At 43.1% G+C, this 22099-nt stretch overlaps 1 protein-coding gene across 6 annotated transcripts in view; it reads left to right on the plus strand.

Annotated features, from left to right (window-relative positions):
- Window positions 1–22099, plus strand: part of PEX5L (peroxisomal biogenesis factor 5 like) — a 509080-nt gene that overhangs the window by 344880 nt on the left and 142101 nt on the right. For all 6 annotated transcript variants that reach the window (XM_073578778.1, XM_073578776.1, XM_073578777.1 and 3 more), the window contains 2 exons: window positions 11835–11946; window positions 18412–18618. In XM_073578778.1, coding sequence (XP_073434879.1) covers window positions 11835–11946; window positions 18412–18618 — 319 coding nt within the window. The remainder of the gene's footprint in view (window positions 1–11834; window positions 11947–18411; window positions 18619–22099) is intronic.

Consider the following 22099-nt stretch of genomic DNA (forward strand, 5'->3'; position numbering starts at 1 on the left):
TTGTGTGCCACATACATGATGGCTGATTTGCTGTAGTTACTTAACACTTCCATTTTTTACTAATACCACTCACAGTTGATCATGGAATGATTAGGAGAGAAGACATTTTATAAACTGACTTATTACAGTTATTGCATCCTGTAAGAGTATAATGCTCAAATTCAGTGTTCTCCATAGAACGCTAGATGTTTGATTCTATACACTTGTGACAATAGGACTTAATGAAAAGAATTAAGAGGTGTTTCCAAATACTTTTGTCCATGTAGTGTTTATCTAACCAATTTACATATTAAAAAGATAACTTGTACTGAACTTTTAACTTTCAGGCTCCACATCTCATAATCCACTACTGCTTGGAATGTGAGACTACCATCATTTTATAGACAATCTTCTTGGTTATCTCATACATAAATTTTATTTGCACCTATTTAGCATATGATTATCACAGCATTGTTACTGTTTTGCTTCCTGTATACTACTATACATATGTTAGTAGGTTGATTCCCAAGTGAAAGGTCACTGGTTTGAATCAAGAAGCAGCTGTTATGGAAATTTGGTTAGGATAAATCTATCCCTGTGTGTGCTGCAGCCGTTCCCAATTAGACTGAGTATTTTGAGCACTCTAGAATCAAGAATGACACTGTACACACATGGTGACAGAATTACATTCCATCAATACTGATGGTTTATTGTAGATACATGGTTTTATAATTGGGTATAGAAAGGGGTTGTTCGTTATTTACCATATGGTCAAGCTCTTTTGTTATTGGCTATCTAAATATATGTATGGAATATATCGTGATTAATGCATGGCAAGATGCCGATTAAGTAACTAAAGTGTAACTGTTGCCGTTTGAACCAGGAAAAAGTTGAGACATCTACTCATCACTTTTGCACATCTGGTGTTGTTCCTCTTTTCTTATCTTAGAAAGCCCCAAAGAGCTGTCTGGTTCGTAGCAGACATTTTAAAACAGTGGTTTATTGTGTATATATTAGTTGTGATTATATATGATTATACATGCAAGTGAGATCTACATGAAATATATATATTTCCATCACACAGCCGTGAAGAAGATTTCCCAAGAAAAGAAAAAAAAACATCCTGCAGCTCATTAATAGTGGTCTCTCGGCCAAGAAAATTGCCAAACTGCATCATGTGAATGCTATTACAGTTGCAATAGTACAAAATTAAGTCCGTCCATTCATTCAAAAGCCAAGAGGTGGACATCCAGGCAAAACATTGAAGTCAACATGTCGGCCCAGTTCAAGGTCTATCAGTTCTAACGTAACAAACACAACAGTGGAGGTGACTTGTGTGCTTCCTATTAGTGAGCTCACAGACGTCCATGCAAGCAGTGTGATGCACATTACACAAGTCTGAAATGGTGGTTCAAAGAAAGGTGAAGAAGCATTGACCTCAATATTTTCAAAAGAGCGTCAGCTCAAGTTTGCAAAAAGGTATGAAAAGTGGACAGTAGAAGATTGGAAACAGATGATTTGGAAGGATGAGATGAAAGTAGAAATGCAAATGGGTCTGGAAAAATCAAGGGAAAATTAACAGATCGAGAAATTGAAGTAACTGTCAAGTTCGTTGGAGGAAAACTGATGATATGGGGTTGTTTCACAGCTAAAAGCGTTGGATACTTGACCAGGATCAATAGTGGTTTCAATGCTGAGCTATCTATATGTGAGTATCCTTAAAGACAAGTTACTTTGTACACTTGAGTACTATGGATATGAAAAAGACAAAATAGTGTTCCAGCAGGACAACGACCCGAAGCATATGTCGAGACTAGCGATGAAATGACTCAAAGAGAATGAAGTAGAGGTGCTGAATTGGCTCCCACAGTCTCCAGACCTCAACCCAAGCAAACACTTGTGGGTAGAGTTGAAAAAAAAATTGCATACATACTCAATTGCGTAAACCAGTATGTACCAACTTTGGGAACGAGTAGAAGAGGCAGCACGGTGGCTCAGTGGTTAGCCTTGCAGCGCTGGAGTCCTGGGTTCGAATCCCACCAAGGACAACATCTGCAAGGAGTTTGTATGTTCTCCCCGTGTTTGCGTGGGTTTCCTCCGGGCACTCCGGTTTCCTCCCACACTCCAAAGACATACTGATAGGGAATTTAGATTGTGAGCCCCATCGGGGACAGTGATGAAAATGTGTGCAAACTGTAAAGCGCTGCGGAATATGTTAGCGCTATATAAAAATAAAGATTATTTATTTTATTTATTTAGAAGAGATCTAGGATCAGATTTCGGTCGAGACATGTTTGACTCTGATCAAGACCATGCCCTGAGGGACTCAGACAGTATTGAAAGACAAAGGTGGATTTACAAAATACTGACAAAATAATATAAATTAAAACTTAGATTTTTAGGAGCAAAACAGTAACAATGCAGTGACATGATATGAATCTGCATAGCTAATCATATGCTAAATAGTTGCAAGTCTAAATTATGAGATAGCCAAGATGATTGCCTATAAAATTATGGAAATCTCAATTTCAAAGTAGTGGATGGTGAAATATGGAACCTGAAAGTCAAAAGTTCAAAAAATTCTTAATTTTTGTTTGTCAGTGTACATAACCAAACAAATTACATTGAATCCAATAACACAGCTTGTTTTATATTAAACTGTGTTAAGAGGAAAGAATGAAAGAAAGAGACTCAGACACACACAGACCCATTCTGTTGCTTTCTGGTAAGAGTTTATCTCCCCTCCAATGCTGGATTCACAGCTACACTGCTGTTTAATTTCCTCCATGTTGCTTATACTTCTAATCTAATCCTAATCCTGTTCTGCATTGAAGCTAGAGACCAGGAATCCCTCATGTCTGTGTGTACTATATATGGGACACATCAAAGTCTCCACTCACTGTCTTAGAGACAACTGGAAGTTAGAGATAGAGCTTGTAGAGGGGCAAAACAAGTAAAAAAAATACAGGATACAAGCCATATAATCAGGGCCGGCGTAAGCAACCGGCGTACCTGGGCAAATGCCGGGGCCCTGGCGAGACGAGGGGGCCCACTCACACTGTCTGGGAATCGATACCCACGGCCGCCGCCACGCCCCCCATGTACCAACTCATCCTCACCCTGCCAGAGACCCCACCGGCCACCGCAGCCCGGATAAATCCCAGCAATGACAACGCTCCTGATGGGCTTCTCTGCACGCACAGAACCTGCGATGAGGTCACAGGAGGGGAGGAGTTGGGTCACATGATCAGGGCCCTCAGTGTATGCAGGACTCGGCTGTGCTGGTATTCATGCTGCTGGATGAGGTGAAGTTTATTATGTGTGGGGTCAGGAGGGTTTTACAGGGGGATGTAGTAGAGCAGTGTGGGTACGGAGCAGAGATGTGTGTGTATACAAGGTCTGGGGAGCGGAGGTGTCTGGAGCAGAGCAGCATGTGTTCGAGGTGTACGGAGCGGAGCCACATGTGTACGAGGTGTGAGGTGCAGAGCCGTGTGTGTACGAGGTGTACGGAGCGGAGCCATGTGTGTACGAGTTGTGGGGAGCAGAGCTGCATGTGTACAAGGTGTACGGAGCGGAGCCATGTGTGTACGAGGTGTGGGGAGCAGAGCTGCGTGTGTACAAGGTGTACGGAGCGGAGCCGTGTGTGTCTGAGGTGTACAGAGCGGAACCGTGTGTGTCCGAGGTGTACAGAGCGGAGCCGCATGTGTACGAGGTGTGGGGAGCGGAGCCGCGTGTGTACGAGGTATGGGGAGCGGAGGTGTGGGGAGCGGAGCAGTGTGTGTACGAGGTGTATGGAGCGGAGCCGCGTGTGTGGGGAGCGGAGCCGCGTGTGTAAAAGGTGTGGGGAGCAGAGCCGGAAGTGTACTGAGTGGAGCCGTGCGTGTATGAGGTGTATGGTGAGGAGCATTCATACCTCTCAACCGTCCCAGGTCCAGCCGTACAGTCCCGATTTTGAGAGAGAGACTACCCCAGCCAGGAGTTTACTTTTCCCACGGACACAGGAGTACACGGCGGAGCCCCGAGGAGCACTTTAAAACTCGCACGTGACTTTCTACTGGAAGTGTCGTGCTGGAAACTGACCGGAATTGAGGTAATTTTGGGAGGAGATTGTGACGGAACCATGGAGGCACTTCAGGAAATACTTCAGATCCATCATCGTGTCCTCCGACAGCGTGAACAGCGGGATCGCCTTCGACTCGGGGATGACGGCAATGTGAGCAGATCATGATATGTCCTGCATCGGGAGGCTCAGGTGGGCATTACAATGGGAGCCGGGCTGCTATGGTATCTATAGAATCTTTCTTTCTCTCTGTTTGTTTCTTTCTTTCTAATCTTTTTTCTTTCTCTCGCTCTCTGTTCTCTTTCCTTCCCCTCTTTATTTCTCTCTGCTCTTTCTTTCTCTCTCTGTTCTCTTTCTTTTCCCCTCTTTCTTTCTCCGTTCTTTCTTTACTCTCTTTCTCTCTCTCTGTTCTTTCTTTTTCTCTCTCTCTGTTCCTTCTTTCTTTGCCATCTTTCCCATCTTTCTTTCTCCCTCTTTGTTCTTTCTTTCCCCTCTTTCTTTCTCTCTCCCTCTGTTCTTTTTTCCCCTCTTTCTTTCTCTCTCTTCTTTTTCTTTCTATCTCTCTGTTCTTTCTTTCCCCTCTTTCTTTCTCTCTCTGTTCTTTCTTTCTTTCCCCTCTTTCTTTCTTTCTCTCTCTGTTCGTTCTTTCCCTCTGATTTTTCTTTCTTTCTTTCTCTCTCTCTTTCTTTCCCCTCTTTCTTTCTCTCTGTTCTTTTTCTCTCTCTGTTCTTTCTTTCCTCTCTTTCTCTCCTTTCTTTCTCTTTCTGTTCTTTCTTTCTCTTTCTTTCTCTGTTCTTTCTTTCCACTCTTTCTTTTTTCTCTCTCTCTGTTCTTTTTTTCTGTCCACTCTTTCTTTCTCTCTCTAATCTTTCTTTATTTCTCTCTCTGTTCTTTTTTTTCTCTCTCTGTCTGTTCTTCCTTTCTTTCTCTGTGTTCGTACTCTCTTACTCTGTTCTTTCTTTCACCTCTTTATTTCTCTCTGTTCTTTCTCTCTCTCTGTGTTCTTTCTTTCTCATCTTTCCTTCATACGTACACTACTAATCAATAGCCTCCTTCACATGAACGTGTTTTTCCACAGAGCGTGTGTCCGTGTGGATCACATGCGTGTCCATGTGATCCACACGGAGAAAAGTCCGTTTTTTGGCCAGCACCACGGATGCCACATGGCATGAATCGTGGTATGTGTTAAAGGGGGGGCCCACTGAGACTCTTTCGCCCGGGGCCCTCAAAAACCTGGAGCCGGCCCTGCATATAATGACCAGAAATAGTGGTATTCTTCAGTAAACACACAACAGTTTAATATTAACAATCACAAAAAAGGTTGTTTTAAAATGTTAATTCTCTACCTTAACTTTTTTCTTTTAATTCCTTGACTTTTGCCTCCTTCATACTTTGCTTTTTGCCTTCATTCTTTCATGCCATTTTTTAAAACAATTATCTTTTTTTCTTCTTTATTGCCCCATATTTCTTTTCCTTCTTTCTGTTCTTTACTTTCTCATCTTCCTACATTCACTTTTCTCTTCTAACCGTTTATTCTTGAACTTCTGTACTATTGATCTAGTTTAGATTTTATTGTCAAAGGAATTGGAGGGTTTTTTTACTTTTGACAATGTTTGCTACATTTAGTGACCCTCCTGTGACATTCTTCTCTTGCCACAGTTTTCTTGTCTCTGCTGATTTCCTACTTAGATACACCTTGAATGCCTCACTTAGAAGATGATCACCACTTCTAAAAATAGCCTACCGTAAGAACGCATTCGATTCGTGCTCTCATACTATGTGATGTGTCTCAGAAATTAACAATCATTAAGTAATTTAGAATTCTTAATCCAGAGAAAATCCACAATGCAAAATTACCACATTCTATGCTATGACTACTAATTTATAAAACTAAGGGTTTGTAGACTTTATTTCAGTGAAACATTGTATGCTGAACCTTGTGTCTTGAGTTTAGTTATATATATCTGTATGTATATATATATATATATATATATATATAGTGACAAAGGTGACAAAGTCACTGGTAAAGTACTGAAGGGGAGATATGTGTCACTATGCTTAATGACGTCAGTGATTTAAAGCCAGAGTAATTTCCTCCAGCACACTAAAGTGTTGTGAGGTTTAAGCTAAAGTTGCATAACTGAGCTGGTTTTATGTGGACATACATAGAGTGGGTGGGAGGGTGTCCACCTTATCTCCACCTGCAGAGCCGGCATGGCTGTGTGCTGACAAGACCAGTGTGATGTCACAGTCATGTGATCAGTCACATGGTTGAGGAGTCACATGGTTTCGGCTTAAATAGCTGGACTCCAGAAGCAGTCTAGGTGTTGAGTGTCTGGAAAGGAATACTCCAGAGAAGTGGTTTTGTGCTGTGGTTTATGCCTGAACCGTGGGTTCCGTCTGAAGGATCCTAGTGTGGTTGATAGCCGGACGTGTTGTGGCAAAGAATTCCAGAGGATGGGGGCTATTCGGGAGAAGTCTTGGAGGCGGTTGGGTGAAGAGCGAATAAGTGTGGAGGAGAGAAGGAGGTCTTGAGAGGATCAGAGATTACGTGAGGGAAGATATCGGGAGACTAATTCAGAGATATCTGGAGGAGACAGGTTATAGATGGCCTTGTAGGTCAGTATTAGTAATTTGAATTGGATACGCTGAGGGAATGGAAGCCAGTGAAGAGATTTGCAGAGGGGAGAAGCGGAGGAGTAGCGAGGAGAGAGATGAATTAGTCGGGCAGCAGAGTTAAGGATGGACTGGAGAGGTGCGATGGTGTTAGCAGGGAGGCCACAGAAAAGGATGTTGCAGTAGTCGAGACGCGAGATGATGAGGCCATGCACAAGCATTTTAGTAGAGTGAGGGTTGAGGAAGGGACAGATTCTGGAAATATTTTTGAGCTGGAGGCGGCAGGAGGTGGAGAGAGCTTGGATGTGCGATTTGAAGGACAGGGCAGAGTCAAAGGTTTCTCCGAGGCAACGGACCTCCGGTACGGGGGAAAGCGTGATGTCATCAATTGTGATAGATAGGTCAGGTAAGGAGGATCTGTGAAATGGGGGAAAGATGATCAGTTCAGATTTGTCCACATTCAGTTTGAGGAAGCAGGAGGAGAAGAAGGAGGATATGGCTGATAGACACTCCGGGATTCTGGACAGCAGAGAGGTGACGTCTGGGCCAGAGAGGTAGATCTGAGTGTCATCGGCATAAAGATGGTACTGGAATCTGTGGGACTTTATGAGTTGCCCCAGGCCAAGTGTATAGATTGAGAAGAGTAGGGGTCCTAGAACAGAGCCTTGGGGGACTCCAACAGAGAGAGGGTGGGATGAGGAGATAGTGTGGGAGTGGGAGACGCTGAATGTGCAGTTGGAGAGGTATGAGGAGATCCAGGATAGGGCAAGGCCTTTGATGCCAAAGGAAGAGAGGATCTGTAGTAGGAGGCAGTGGTCAACTGTGTCGAAGGCAGAGGACAGGTCTAGAAGGAGAGTATAGAGTATTGTCCGTTCGCTTTGGCTGTAAGTAGGTCATTAGTAATTTTGGTCAGGGCTGTCTCAGTGGAGTGATGGGGGCAGAAACCAGATTGTAGATTGTCAAAGAGCAGGTTAGATGAGAGATGGGAGGAAAGTTCAGCGTGGACGTGCTGCTCCAGGAGTTTGGAAGCAAATGGGAGCAGCGATATTGGGCGATAGCTGGACATAGCGGTTGGGTCGAGGGTTGGCTTTTTGAGGATAGGATTGTAGCATGTTTGAAAGCAAAAGGGAAGGTACCGGAAGTTAGTGATAGGTTGAAGAGGTGGGTTAGAGATGGGATAAGAGTGGTGGCGAGGTTGGGGAGGAGGTGGGATGGGATGGGGTCAAGTGCACAAGTGGTGAGGTGTGATTTGGAGAGAAGATGAGCAAGCGCAAGCTCCCCTTCAGTGATGTTGGATAAGGAGGTTATGGGGTTTGGGTATTGGTCTGGTATACAAAGGGGTTGTGGTGGTTGAATAATAAAGACTTGCTGTGTTTGGCCAATCTTGTTTTTGACGTGCATGGCGAAGTCCTCAGCAGAGATTAGGGAAGTTGGAGGGGGCAGTGGTGGGCGGAGGAGGGAGTTAAAAGTATTTAACAACTGTTTGGGGTTGTGGGATAAGGAAGATACAAGGGATGTGAAGTAGGCCTGTTCAGCAGAGGTGAGAGCTGATTTGAATGCGAGTGTTGCTTGTTTGAGTGCAGTGAAGTCGTCTTGGGAATGCGTTTTCTTCCAGCGCCGTTCAGCAATTCTGGATGCTTGCCGACGCTTTTTAGTGGTGTTATTGTGCCAGGGTTGTCTATTGATTCGTCGCACTCTGTTATGCATGACAGGGTCTACCGAGTCGATGGCTGATGCAAGAGTGGCATTGTAGAAACTAGTGGCAGTGTCTTTGTCGTGGAGTGAAGATATGGATGACAGTAGTAGGACAGTGTCAGAGAGCATGCAAGTGTCTAGTGTCTAGATGTGCAAGGTTTCTTCGGGGGTGCGCGTGTTGCTGGACATGGGTGACAGGTGAGGAGGACAGGGATGAGAAAGTGAGTAGATGGTGGTCAGATAGAGGGAGAGGTGAGGTTGTGAAGTTAGAAAGAGAGCAGAGGCGGGTGAAGACCAGGTCTAATGTGTGTCCGTCTGTGTGGGTGGCTAAGGAGGACCACTGAGTAAGTCCAAAGGAAGAAGTGAGCAACAGAAGTTTTGAGGCTGCTGACTGGTGTGTGTCAAAGGGGATGTTGAAGTCACCTATAGATATATATAGATATATATTAGTTGTTGTTTACATGACTCCCTAGCGGCTTGTTTATATGTTGTGTTTTTGCAAGTTTCCTTTGCCAAAGAAAAAAACAATTGCGTTTTACAGTATTAGCAAAGTGGGTGACATTTCTGAAATCTCATACACATGCTGCTCCTTTTGTCCTTGCTGATTTGAACCTTTAAAGGACTTTTTCAAATCTGCAACGTGTCAATTCTTTCAGCGTTTTTGCAGCATTTTTCACCAATTCAAATGAATGTGAAAATAATGGAAGCAAAAACGCATAAAAAATGTACACAAAAATGCACGTGTTTTATGAAGTGTTTTTCCTAACAACATTGTTTTTTGCATCAGAAAAATCTTCTGCAAATACTGAACCTGTGCACATCCCCAAATTTGGATTCGACTGGAGATGTTTCTAACTACAGGCAACGTTATCTTTCTTATATGTTAAGATGTGCTTTAAAAAAATAAAAGCTGAATTCTGATAAGGTTACTAATAGCAGCACATAATGTTTTTATCTTTACCAGGCTTTTTTTTTTACATCAGTCCTTGTGTGTTGTCAGTTCAATATTCCCACATAAATAATTTGATAGGATAAAATACATTTTCTGTGTGTTCTAACAAAAATTATTTTAAAAATTGCAACTATCAAAATGGAAATCTTCTATTCCTTGGATGAGTTTTAGATGACTCACATCTTCAAAGAATGACCTCATGTCCTTGTCTTGTCTAGCTCACTTTCGTACTGAACCTTAGAAGCAGGTCAGGTCCATTTGTGCCACATGGTCTATTTGGAAAGTATGCATTACAGTTCTCTCAATTCTTACTGAAGGTAAAAGGAAACAAAGCGCACTGCATATTCATATTGGGTCATCAATGGTCTAGCTGGTTATTTGCTGAAAATGCTTAATAAACTAAAACAAACTGCAAAGAGTGTTATAAACTAAGATATAAAATCACATTATCTTTTTACATATTCCTAGTGTGTAATATCATGGAATCAAAGTCAATGTAAAGAGGTGGCCTGGGATTTAGTATAACCCATAAATGTGCCTTTTCATTAAAAAAAAATGTTGCCAACTGGGAGTTGTTAAAAAGTTGTTGAAAAGATTTGCTCTTATCCCCAAACAAACCTCTCCTCTATCTCTTATGGTAAGTTCCCAAAATTGCATGTAAACATTAATAAGATGATGTACAGATATAGCCATGGTCAAAAGAATGCCGGCAACGTAGCACCGGGCTGTCACGGCACACGAAAATGCAAATGCCATTGAGCTATCTCAAGTTAGGCATCAAATAACATTGGTAACTTATCGTAATCCACTAAATTAAAAACTTTCTGTGCCAAATTATCGAGATGGCACGCCTTTTTACAGTTAAACTTGGCTACGTCTGTAATTTCTGTGTGGCGCACGCTGCAAAGAATTATCCATACAATATTTACATGTCTGAACGAATGGAATGTTTTTATTCTATGCATTCAAAAATTTGGATCCCAGACTCAACCTCTTGAAGCTAAAACTATATTTCTGTACATCTCAGTGGGTGATCTGATGGGAGTGGGTAGACACACCATTGGTTTTAAGTCTAAATCTAATGCAGACACAAATTGATAGTATTGTCTAGATGCACTATTCAGAATTCATCTATTTTCTTAGGGATTTTTTTTTGCCTCTTCTAGGTTGGATGTATGAATATTAAACGGAATTTATCATGCGATTCATGCTACGCAAACGATGGGCAGCATGAATTAGAGCCTGGTTACCCACCAATGTATTTAAGAGAAAATATAGTTAGAAGATCCCAGCTTTTTACAGGGCTACTTCAGGTGATTGACAGGTTTCTCACTATGGGAGAGATCTGTCAATCAATCACATAAAGTGGAGCAGGGAGAAGCTTTTGAGGGAGGTGCCGGACAAGTCTAAAATCCTACCATGGTCCCGGGATGGATGTTCTATCTACATTTTTTATGAAACACCGGAGCTTCAATCATGAAGCAAGGCTCTGATTCATGCTGTATACAAACAGGTATCCAGCATCCTCCAACAAAAATTTAATTTTCTTAAAATCATTATGTATTGGTAGTCTCTAAAACTAGAAGTACTTAAAAACAAAGGGAAACACTTGGCTTATGTTATTCCAGCATTAAAAGCACTTAGTAATGTGACTAAGATCTTTTAATGCTACAAACACATAGGTCATCTGACGGCTCCCTGTCCTATCACTGTTTTCAACTGTATCGGCATCCAGGATGAAAATACGATGCAAGGGGTCTTATGGACCCCATATCTACGGTGTTGTCTGCCACTATTCGCGGTACACCACTTAGCTGCCCCCCCCAGTTTGTCCAGAGCCCTGGCACTTGCCCGGGTGACGCAGCCCTGAAGTTATGTCAATCCAACTGTATTGACATCCAGGATGCTGAAACAGTTCAAAGTATGATGCTACACCACTTAGATGGCCTCCCATTTGTCCAGAGCCCCAGCACTTGCCTTGCTATGCCGGGTTGTGACACCTGCCTTGAAGTTATGTCAATCCAACTGTGCATGCGCAAATCTATAAAATATCATATCCCTCCCAACTGAGGTCCTTAAAATCAACTCTTGGAAACCAAATATTTTGCAAAATTTAGATCCATACATCTGAAAGCATATGTTTTGACAGGAAAAACATGGATTTCTACATCCACCATTCAGATGACTACTATAGTCACAAAAATGTCTGCAACAAATATGATATGTGTATATACCCTTACAAGTCATCTGCCTATCAACTCTTAGATTTATTACATTTCCTTTAATTACTGAAATTTGTGTGATGCTGATTTCTCTGGTTACAAAATTGACAGTATTCATACACCACTATAGAAATCAACTTAGGGCAGTTAGATTGTTAGATTAATAATTCTAATAATGCAACCAAGCAAACTTCCTAGACATCCTGTTTCTCCTGCATAGCTCAATTTTCATCATCTGGAGTTTTCTGGCACTGATTAGTCTGACATTTTTTTTTATTTGTTTTATTTTATTTTTCTATTCAATTTCCAGCTGGTGAATGAACAACAAGAAAGCAGGCCTCTTCTCAGCCCATCTATTGATGACTTTCTCTGCGAAACCAAATCAGAAGCAAAGGCCAGGCCAGTGACTTCAAATACAGCAGGTAATTGTATAGTGTAATCAACTCTTGTCTCTGGGATAGAATCATTTCTTTTGGCAGCCGTTACTCCATCTGAAAAAAAGCAGCTTGTATAAAATTGGAATCATGATTGTTAAAATAAAGTGTTTGTGTTCCACTGAAAGCCGGCAATTGTGTGAGAGTTCCGAAGCTAGAAACTCTTCCATTCTCTTCTGTACAAAGAGTAATCCTCAGCTTGATAGTCCAGTCATTTCATTTTCTTCCAAGTTCAGAAATGAAACAGAAGTCAGAGCCACCTACAGTATATACAGTTGAAACTAAAAGTTTACATGCACTATATAAAAAGACACATCTGCATGTTTTTCTCAATATATGACATGAAGTCAAAATAAACCTTTCCTGTTTTAGGTCAATTGGGATTACCATAATTATTATTATTTGCAAAATGCCACAAAAATGAGAGAGAATGTTTTAAGACATTTTTATTACTTACTGCAAAGTCAAAAGTTTACATACATTTCATTAGTATTTGGTGCTATTGCCCTTAACCTGAATGACTTGGGTCAAACGTTTGGGATATCCTTCCACAAGCTTCTCACAGTAGTTGGTCGGAATTTGGGCCCATTCCTCCTGACAAAACTGGTGTAACTGATCCAGGTTTGTAGATCGCCTTGCTCGCACTTGCCTTTTCAGCTTTGCCCATAAATTTTCAATAGGATCGAGATCAGGGCTTTGTGATGTCCACTCCAAAACATTGACTTTGTGTCATGGTCACGTGTGTCGGGACGCAGATGATACCGCAAGGCGGGCCCATAACACACGTGACCCTGGATACACCGCCTCCAGTGGGGCGCATTTAAATAATAAAACGTGCAGGTGGATACGCCGCCTCCACCTGGCGAATTTAGGTATTACACGTTATACATACAATAATCAAATAATAACGGGGGAACCTGGGAAACTTTAACAATGGTGGGCCCTGCGATAGGGAATGGGGACATGGAGACCTCCTAAGCTCCCCTGAGCCAGTGTCCCTGCACTCCTTACATTCCCTAAACAGGCTCCGCACCTGTCGCCGCACGCGTACCTTAACGCCCTTGCTCACCCTGACCCTAAACCCTCACTAGGGAATGGGTCGGTGCGGAGACTAATCCCACCACTGCACTAATAACACACATGAGGAAAGAGACAATACAGGGGAAACACAACTTAGCTTTGCTCTGTTGCGTGCGCTCCTAGCAACAGAGCCCTCCACCTGAGTGCATCTTCTCCTCCACCTGGATCCATCACCATAACAGGATCCTTCACCGTAGTGCAGCCTTGGAGCAGAGTCCAACACCAGTTGCAGCTGCTTAGTACCAGAGACCCACGAAGCCACGAAGTCAAGCATGCTTGAGTCCAGCTCAGCGGCCAAGTCCCACATGGTGAGTGCCACTCTCCATAGTAGCCACTCCACCAGCCCATGCAGACACTTCCCGCTGACACCATCACTGCGACTCCACCACGCCATGCGAGCCCTTCGTCCAGACACCATAGCTGAAACACGTCCCCCCTGGCTAAGCTGCGCAGGACTCCTCACCAGCTCCATCCTTCATCCAGCCTCTCCAAAAACAGAGTGAACACAAACTCACAATATCACAGGCAGTGAGTGAACACCCTGAGCACACCTTTATAGGGTGTCACACCTGATCCATAATTAAGTGAACATTAACCTAAAGTGCGATACCATTCCCCACCACCGGGCAACTTAGAATGAACGACACCACGTGATGATTCTAATGGCCACCGGGGGCAATCACGACACACTTTGGAACCAAAGGAAAAAAGTTCACTTAATGCATTTAATACCGCCAGATCCAACACTGGATCATGACACTTTGTTATCCTGAAGTCACCTTGTTACCATTTTGGCATGTATGCTTTGGGTCATTGTCCATTTGGAAGACTCATTTCCACCTAAGCTTTAACTTCCTGGCTAATGGCTTAGGATGTTGCTTCAGTATTGCCACATAATCTTCTTTTCTCATGATGCCATCTATTTTGTGAAGTGCGTTCTCCTGCAGAAAAACACCCCACAACATAATGCTGCCACCCCCATGTTTCACAGTTGGGATGGTGTTCTTAGGCTTCCAAGCTTCTACTTTTTTCCTCCAAACGTAACTATGGTCATTATGCCCAAGAAAATTCAATTTTAGTTTCATGAGACCATAGAACATGTATCCAAAACTTAAGGTCTTTGTTCCTGTGTGCATTTGCAAACATTAATCTGGCTTTATTATGTTTCTTTTGGAGTAATGACTTCTTCCTGGCAGAGTGGACTTTCAACCCATGTTGATACAGTGCTTGTCTCACTGTGGATATCTTACTAGCTTCCACCATCATCTTCACAAGGTCTTTTGCTTTTGTCCTTGGGTTAATATGCACATGTCCGACCAAAGCACGTTCACCTCTGGGACACAGAACCCGTCTCCTTCCTGAGCAGTATGATGGCTGGACATTACCATTTTGCTTGTACTTGTGTATAATTGCTTGAACAGATGAACAAGGCACCTTCAGGTATCTTTAATTTGTATCCAAGGAGGAGCCAGACTTGTGCAAATCCACAATTCTCTTCCTAATATCTTGGCTGATTTCCTTACACTTTCCCATTTTGCTACACAAAGAAGCAGTGTGTTTCAGGTGTGCATTAAAATACATCCACAGGTGTGTCTCTAATTAACTCAGATGTTGCCAACAAAACAGAAGCTTCCAAACATATGACATCATCATATGGGCAGCCCAGAATTGTTTAAAGGCATAGTAATCTTAGTGTATGTAAACTTTTGAATTTGCAGTAAGTAATAAAAAGGCCTTAAAACATTCTCTCTCTCATTATTCTGGCATTTTTCAAATATTGATAATTATGGTAATCCTAATTTGCCTAAAACGGGAAACATTTATTCTGATTTCATGTCAGATATTGCGGAAAACATGCATATGTGTCTTTTAATATAGTGATTCTAAACTTCTGGTTTCAACTGTATGTACTGCAATTTACTTCATATAGATTAAAAAGTTAAAGACATTTGAGATAACAAATAACCCACTTGGCTGAGCTGAAGGCCCACCTGGGCCAAGGGCATCCAGCACCTGCCCTAAGGACCAGGACTTCACAACATTTAGTAGAGGTCATGTGAAAAATAACTTGAAAACTTCTTCAGAGCATGTTTTACACATAAAATTTTTTCACTTTTTACTTACGGTAAATGTTTTATATATTTTAGCAAAACTGCTCTTTAGAGATATTTTGCAACACTGTATATCTGATTTGATTAATTCAAAATTTATGAAAGCAGGCAAAATCTTACAAAAATCAGCATTTTTTTTTGCATTTTCATCCAACAATCGTTATTTTAATCCTCTCAAATGTGATCGGGTACATTTAATGCCAAATAGCCTTGTAATCACAGCTATTTTCCAGCCCAGCAAACTAGAAGCCAGCCTTAGTCCCATCGGGGTTTGGTAAACAGAGCCGCTTTGTACCGACTTGTTAAAATTAGCTCAGTTTTGCTCACACAGATAGAATTGTCTGCGTTTAGTCTATATGAATTAATGATAACTGTGCCATGTAATCACACTATTATTTTACTGGAATGTATTACACTGTGACTCCCCAGTTGACCAAGACCAGCTGTTTTCAGAGTCTGGAAGAACGTGTTATGTTTAATTTAAGAATATCGGACACAATTGGATGCCGAGATCTGCTGGGACTCCAGATGGAGTTTTGCATTTTCTCTAGCAGATATTGGAGCTACGCACCTAAACCCATCCAGTTTGGCAAGCTCAGCTTTCCATATTAACTAATTATTACCGACAAAATGCTTTCTTCTAGTTGCCAACCATAGAAAATAACAACACAAACACTAATGCACAGAATAATAAAATAAAACCTATTGATTTTGGTCAAAAACTTAAAGGGAATCTGTCAGCAGGTTTTTGCTATGGTTTATAACATTAGCAAAATGTAGAGACAAGGAGCCTGATTCCAGCAATGTATCACTTACTGGGCGCAGTTTTGATAGAATCCTTGTTTTGTCTGATGTAGATATATCTGAGCTAAGACTTCTGGGCTGTGTATAACCCCACTCGCACCCCTGAAAGATGCCAATCATTTCGGGGGGGGCGGAGATTACACAGATTAGTCTGATTGGTCTGCACAATATATGTTAGTCCAGTATAGATAATTTCCCACTGATAAAACTAGAGGACACAGCCTAATAAGTGACACATCCCTGGAATCAGGCTCTCTGCCCCTACATTATGCTTCTTTCAGATAGAATAGCAAAAACCTGCTGACAGATTTTCCTCTAAAGTGGATCCCTCACCAAATTTAGCAATAAATCTGCATACAGTATTAAAAAAAGAACCCCTAGACCTGATTAGACTGGGGTAATTTCTTTGAAAATCCATTTTAGAATATCTCTATAATCTTGAGCATTTTAATACTAGGCAGGGAAACTCAAAAAGAATAATATATTAATTCTTACTTGGATTTGCCAAATAAGTACACCAGTTCCAGTAGGTATGATAGATCTATGTATTTTTCCGATTATAAGACGCACTTTTGTTCCCCCAAATTTTGGGGGAAAGTGGGGGGTGCATCTTATAATCCGAATCTGTGTGCTGTAGAGGGGGGGTGGCTCTGGCGTGGTGTCAGGGGGCTGGGATGGGCTGGCAGCGGGCTGCAGAGACAGCAGGAGGTCACGTGCTCCCGCTCATTAGCCTCATGTAATATTCACTGCACCCGCTGTCCATCACCTCGGTGCTGAAGCCGCGCCAAGTCGGTTGACAAGGGAGCGGCGCATATTGCATGTGCCTGCACTCTCCCCCCGCCTCCCATCCTGGATATTCCCCCTGTGCTGCTGGCATACACCTGGCCCCTCCATCCCATCTTGGATATGCCCCCCTGTGCTGCTGGCACGCACATGGCCCCCCATCCCATCCTAGATATGCCCCCCTATGCTGCTGGCATGCACATGGCCCCCCATCCCCTCCTGAATATGTCTCCCTGTGCTGCTGGCACGCACATGGCCCCCATACCATCCTGGATATTCCCCCCCTGTGCTGCGGGCACGCACATGGCCCCCCATCCCCTCCTGGATATGCCACCCTTTGCTGCTGGCACGCACATGGCCCCCCCATCCCATCCTGGATATGCCCCCCCTGTGCTGCTGGCACGCACATCATAAAATAACAAACACTTAACTCACCTTCCGGTGATGGCTCCATGCTCCTAGTTCCCCCATAGCTCTTCCTTCCTGTGTCTGTGCCAACATCCGATCATGTGAGGAAGCGCAACCGAGGAGTTGGGGGAATGGAGCCATCATCGGAAGGTGAGTTAAGTGTTTGTTATTTTCTCATGTGCGTGCCAGCAGCACAGGGGGACATATCCAGGATGGGATAGGGGGCCATGTGTGTGCCAGCAGCACAGGGGGGCATATCCAGGATGGGATGGGGGGGCCATGTGCGTGCCAGCAGCACAGGGGGGTATATCCAGAATGGGATTGGGGTGCCATGTGATTGCCAGCAGCACAGGGGGGCAATACGCCAGCAGCACAGGGGGGCAATGTGCCAGCACGAGGGGGCAATGTGCCAGTGTGCCAGCAGCACAGGGGGGACCATGTGCCAGCACAAGGGGGCCATGTGCCCGGATGGGGTTTATATAGATACCAGGATGAGGGACATATATATTATTTGTAAGATGGACACTGGCATTACTGTATAAGACAGACCCCCATTTAACATAAAAAAATGTTCTCTTTTTCTTCACCAAATTTGGGGGTGCGTCTTATAATCAGGTGTGTCTTATAAAGCGAAAAATACAGTCTTTAATGCAGTTAGTACTGTTAAATCTGTTGAGAGATCCACTTTTAGGCTTACACATAAAAAATAACTGTGTTGTGGAGGTTTTAGCTAAATTAATCCAGAAGTGTTTTCTAATAACCTGAACTAAAGCTGGCCATACACATTAGATGTATATCTGATATCTTGGTGCCCTGCCAACCTTCTAAAGTATGTGTAAAATTTACTCCAATGGCTAAAGTATAGTATATGTAGAATTTACTCCAACGTTTGCTGTTTGGGAGATAAAGATTGGGCAGATGAAATCCGACTTTTGTTATATTTCTTTTGTTCTCAAGGAGTTATGTCGTACCAGGAATCTGACAGCGGCTTCACTTCTTCTCCCCTACTTAGAATACATTCACACTTGACCTTATGTATATAGTGGTGTAGGCAAAGCTAACTGTTTGGACCACTGTCTAATGTATATGGGCAGTCTTAAACTGCTAGACTAGCCGTCTATGAATTTGGCTTGAACCAGTAAAGACTACTGAGAAGCTGCCTTAAAATTATGAGTGCAATACATTTCACGAATGAAAATATAGATTTTATTACAATTTCTTTAATACATAACATTTACTAAAATTATAAACTTGAATTTCTCCTTAGTTTTGTCTCCAGGTTTGGATCTTCTTGATTTGAGTGAACCAATTCCACCACCTCAGAGTAAAGGGAAAAAGTCAGAAACAGTTCTAAAAGGTGAACCCTCTAAAGGACAATCCATTAAAAAGAAGATTGATGACTCCGACCTCATTAAACCCGAGGCTGAAAGAAGCACAAAATCTATAAAAATTCCTGAAAAATCTTTGGATTTAGGTAATGATTACAACATACATGTAGTCGCCTACAATTGGAAGAGAATTATACATGGTGGAGTGACACTCTACATATGTCTCAGCATTTAGCACTTCACTTTTAGGCAGTTTATGTCCTAATATAAATGTTACAGAGGTTATTTACACTTGTAATATAATATAGAATAAAATGGGTCACCCAACATTTATTTAAAAAACAGCTATCTCTGGTATTAAATGAGAAAATAAACACCCCTTGTATCATTATATCCCCCCCAGATCAAACATTGGTTCTCTGATGGTCCTCTCTATCTTTGTATAAAAGTGGTCAACGTGTGACTGCTGCATTCATTCAGTGGCACACTAATCACATGTGGCGCCCCTGAGACTCAGTCACCACAGAGGTACTGCACCTCATCTCTCTCCTGAGGTGTAGTGCCCCACCATCCAGGAAAGGTGGGAACTCCTTTCCACACTCCAACACTCACACCCCACACAACAGAGTAGTTTAGCACAACCACATTGCGGCTCTTGGCTCAGAGGGTAGCAGAGCACCTTTGGTGGTTCCCTGCTTGGAACACTAAGCGTGCTGGGAGGTGGGTGGAGTTGAGAATACATACAAGAGTGGGAAGGTTTAGAATTAGAGAGCTCAGTCTGAGAACGGGCTGACAGGGGGTCAGTCAGGAAAGGAGCCACTCGGAGAGGAGTGGGGATCCCTGGAAGAAGGGATGGAGGAAGGAGTGCTGCAGCTGCCTCAGTGACCTGAGCCAGCTGGCACGGGAAAGGAGAAGAAGGAGAAAGACATAGAACTGTAACCTAAGCTTCCATAAGAGAGAGAGATAAGTCCGGAACGAAGGAGTGTAAGAGAACAGAGAGGACGTGGGTTAGAAGAGGGACCCTGCCTATAGGATCTAAGCGCAAGGCCAGGGCCCGGTCCCCGAGGGTGTATGGACACTTATGGTTCTGTAGCAGACACCGGTGGAGTAGTCGGCTGTAAATGCACTACTCCCATCTAAGGAGTCTTGGGGCACAACAGCACTTGGATAGTGAGCCGGGACTCAGGAGAAGGGAGTCCCCGAAGCAGGCTACAGCTGTCTGCCGTACAAGTAGAGTTCTTGGGAACATCTGTTAGGAGCAACTCCAGTGTAACTCAGTACTAGGAGATCTTCAAGGCGCTGTAGAGGAGAGGTTCAGAAAGGTACATGTTGGCGGAGTGTTGGAGGGGAGCATTCCATCTTGCCTGGAGGTTGACTGAGTCTCTAACCCGGAGGACACGGCCCGGAGGCAGGCACCTGTGTGTACTACGGACTGTGAGTAAAGCTTTGGAACTACAAGCCCCGGTGTCCTCCATTCATACTTTCGCCAACACACTCAGCACTGCTACATCTGGGTACCATCCTCTACACCGCCTGCACCTCTCCTCATCCATTACCCCTGCACTGCCCTGGGGCTACAGCTCCGCCTGTGGGGCGCTTCACCATCTTGGCTGCAGCATACCACCAGCCCCAGGGGATCTGCAAGCAGCGTCGGCCTAACACCTCACTTGCTGAACACCACAGGTGGCGTCACGAACTATTCCATTAACTACATCCCCCCACCGATTTGGGCGCCCAGGGCCACGGACCGGGTCACCGCTGCTGTGACACATCCCCCTGACACCGGCCCGGTACCGAGTACCCCACTGCCCTGGGAGGGCGACCCACACATGCCATACTACTGGCATTATGGCTCCTACCACTGAGCCAGTAGTTCAGCAAGATTGGGCTGTCCGTCAGAGCAAGTGTGCTGGATTTGGGAGAAGCTGCCAGCACTGTTTATTTTTAAAAAATTTTTAACCATTTTAAAGGTAATCTGTCTGCAGCTTTTTACTGTGTAATCTGGACAGCATTATGTATCAGCTGAGATGCAGATTTCAGCGGTGTCACTTATTAGACTGTGTGCTGTTCTTTCCATACAAGAGATTATCACTACTTGGACCACAGTGCACATGACCCCTAGTCTGACCACGCCCCCTCCTCTGATAAGCAGCTCACTGTCGATAGACAACGTACACAGAAAGCTGTGGTGTAAACATAGGCCACTTTCTGAACTCTGCAAAATACTACATCTAAAAACTCTAATTATGTCACAACTGCTGCACCCAGTAAACTAAGTGATACATTGCTGGAATCAGGGTCTTTTTTCCTACATTATGCTGCTCTCAGATGAGGTAGCCTTCAGACAGATTCTCGTTGACTGTTTTTTAGCTTTTTTTTAATAAAAGTTGAAATATTCCTTTAATTTTAAAGTAAAGTCTGAATGCCTTTTACCTGAGTTGTTTGCAATGTAAAAGCTTTGACAATGGCAAATGTTGTGCAACTCCCTATACAAGTGCTCTTGTCTCCTTACACACCCACAGCAAAATGTAAAATTCTGCTGGTACCTTATAGCCCAGAAGTTGCCAGAACTCCCAATTATCAAGTCAGATCTAAATAATAAATATTTGCCCATAGTGAAGTGTTGAACATAATAATTTTTCTCTACATTACTGTTATATTGAAACAATAGTGCAATCCAGGATATCTATTGTCAGCGATGTCAGCATTATCTTGACTGGTTCAAATGGTCAGACAGTGGTTGTGAATAAGGCAAATTATTTCTAACAGATCCACCTAAGAATATATTAAGTATCATATTCATGTTGGCAACCATTTTTCAAGCAGTCCAAATCTGCAGTTCTTATTGTGCTTTACTTTTTATTGCAGTGCATTATACATGTTATACTATATATGTGACCAGAGCTGGCTATGCATGCAGTGGGATACCCGGTGCAAGAGTTCAGGCTTACACTGCGAGCGTATTGGGAATGAGTGCAGGGGTACATAGGAACCTGTCATGTGAAAAAACACTATTACCTGCAGATTTGGGGTTAATCTGCAGATTGATTGTGTTCAGTACCTGCTGGGCACCTGTACTTAGACTCCCGCTGCTGCTGGGAGGAAATGAACTGTACTCCACTGCCTTTAACTCTATATCTCCATGTAAGGGGCCATGGGAAATTCCTAAACGAGTTGTCTACTACTTTTTATTATTATCAAAATGGGCCCATGATGGTCATAAAATAAATCAAAAACTCTTAAACTCGCATACTAGACCTCAGTACAACTGTCCATGTGCCCTACCGGTCTTTTGCCTTCTTCTTCAGGAAGGGAACATCACTGTCTTCTGCAGCCATTTAGCAACCATTGATTAGTTGCAGCAGTCACATGATATCTAAGCCAGACGAACCAATCTCATAGATCTCTCATTCAACCTAAAAGGCACATGTCCGCTGCAGCCAGTGGCTACTGATTGGCTGCATCAGTCACATGACAATCTCTGCTGGAAGAGGAAGTGAAGAGATCAACAAGGAGTATGGCGAGCAGCAGTAAAGAATGCCAGAGGTGCAATATAGTAGCATATGTTTTTTCTTGAATTTTCAGTCTACCATGGGCCCAATTTTTAACCTCCTAACACTCCATAAT

This window comes from Dendrobates tinctorius, unplaced genomic scaffold (genome assembly GCF_039654945.1).
Source record: "Dendrobates tinctorius isolate UK_male_01 unplaced genomic scaffold, ASM3965494v1 ptg000060l, whole genome shotgun sequence".
NCBI lineage: Eukaryota > Metazoa > Chordata > Amphibia > Anura > Dendrobatidae > Dendrobates > Dendrobates tinctorius.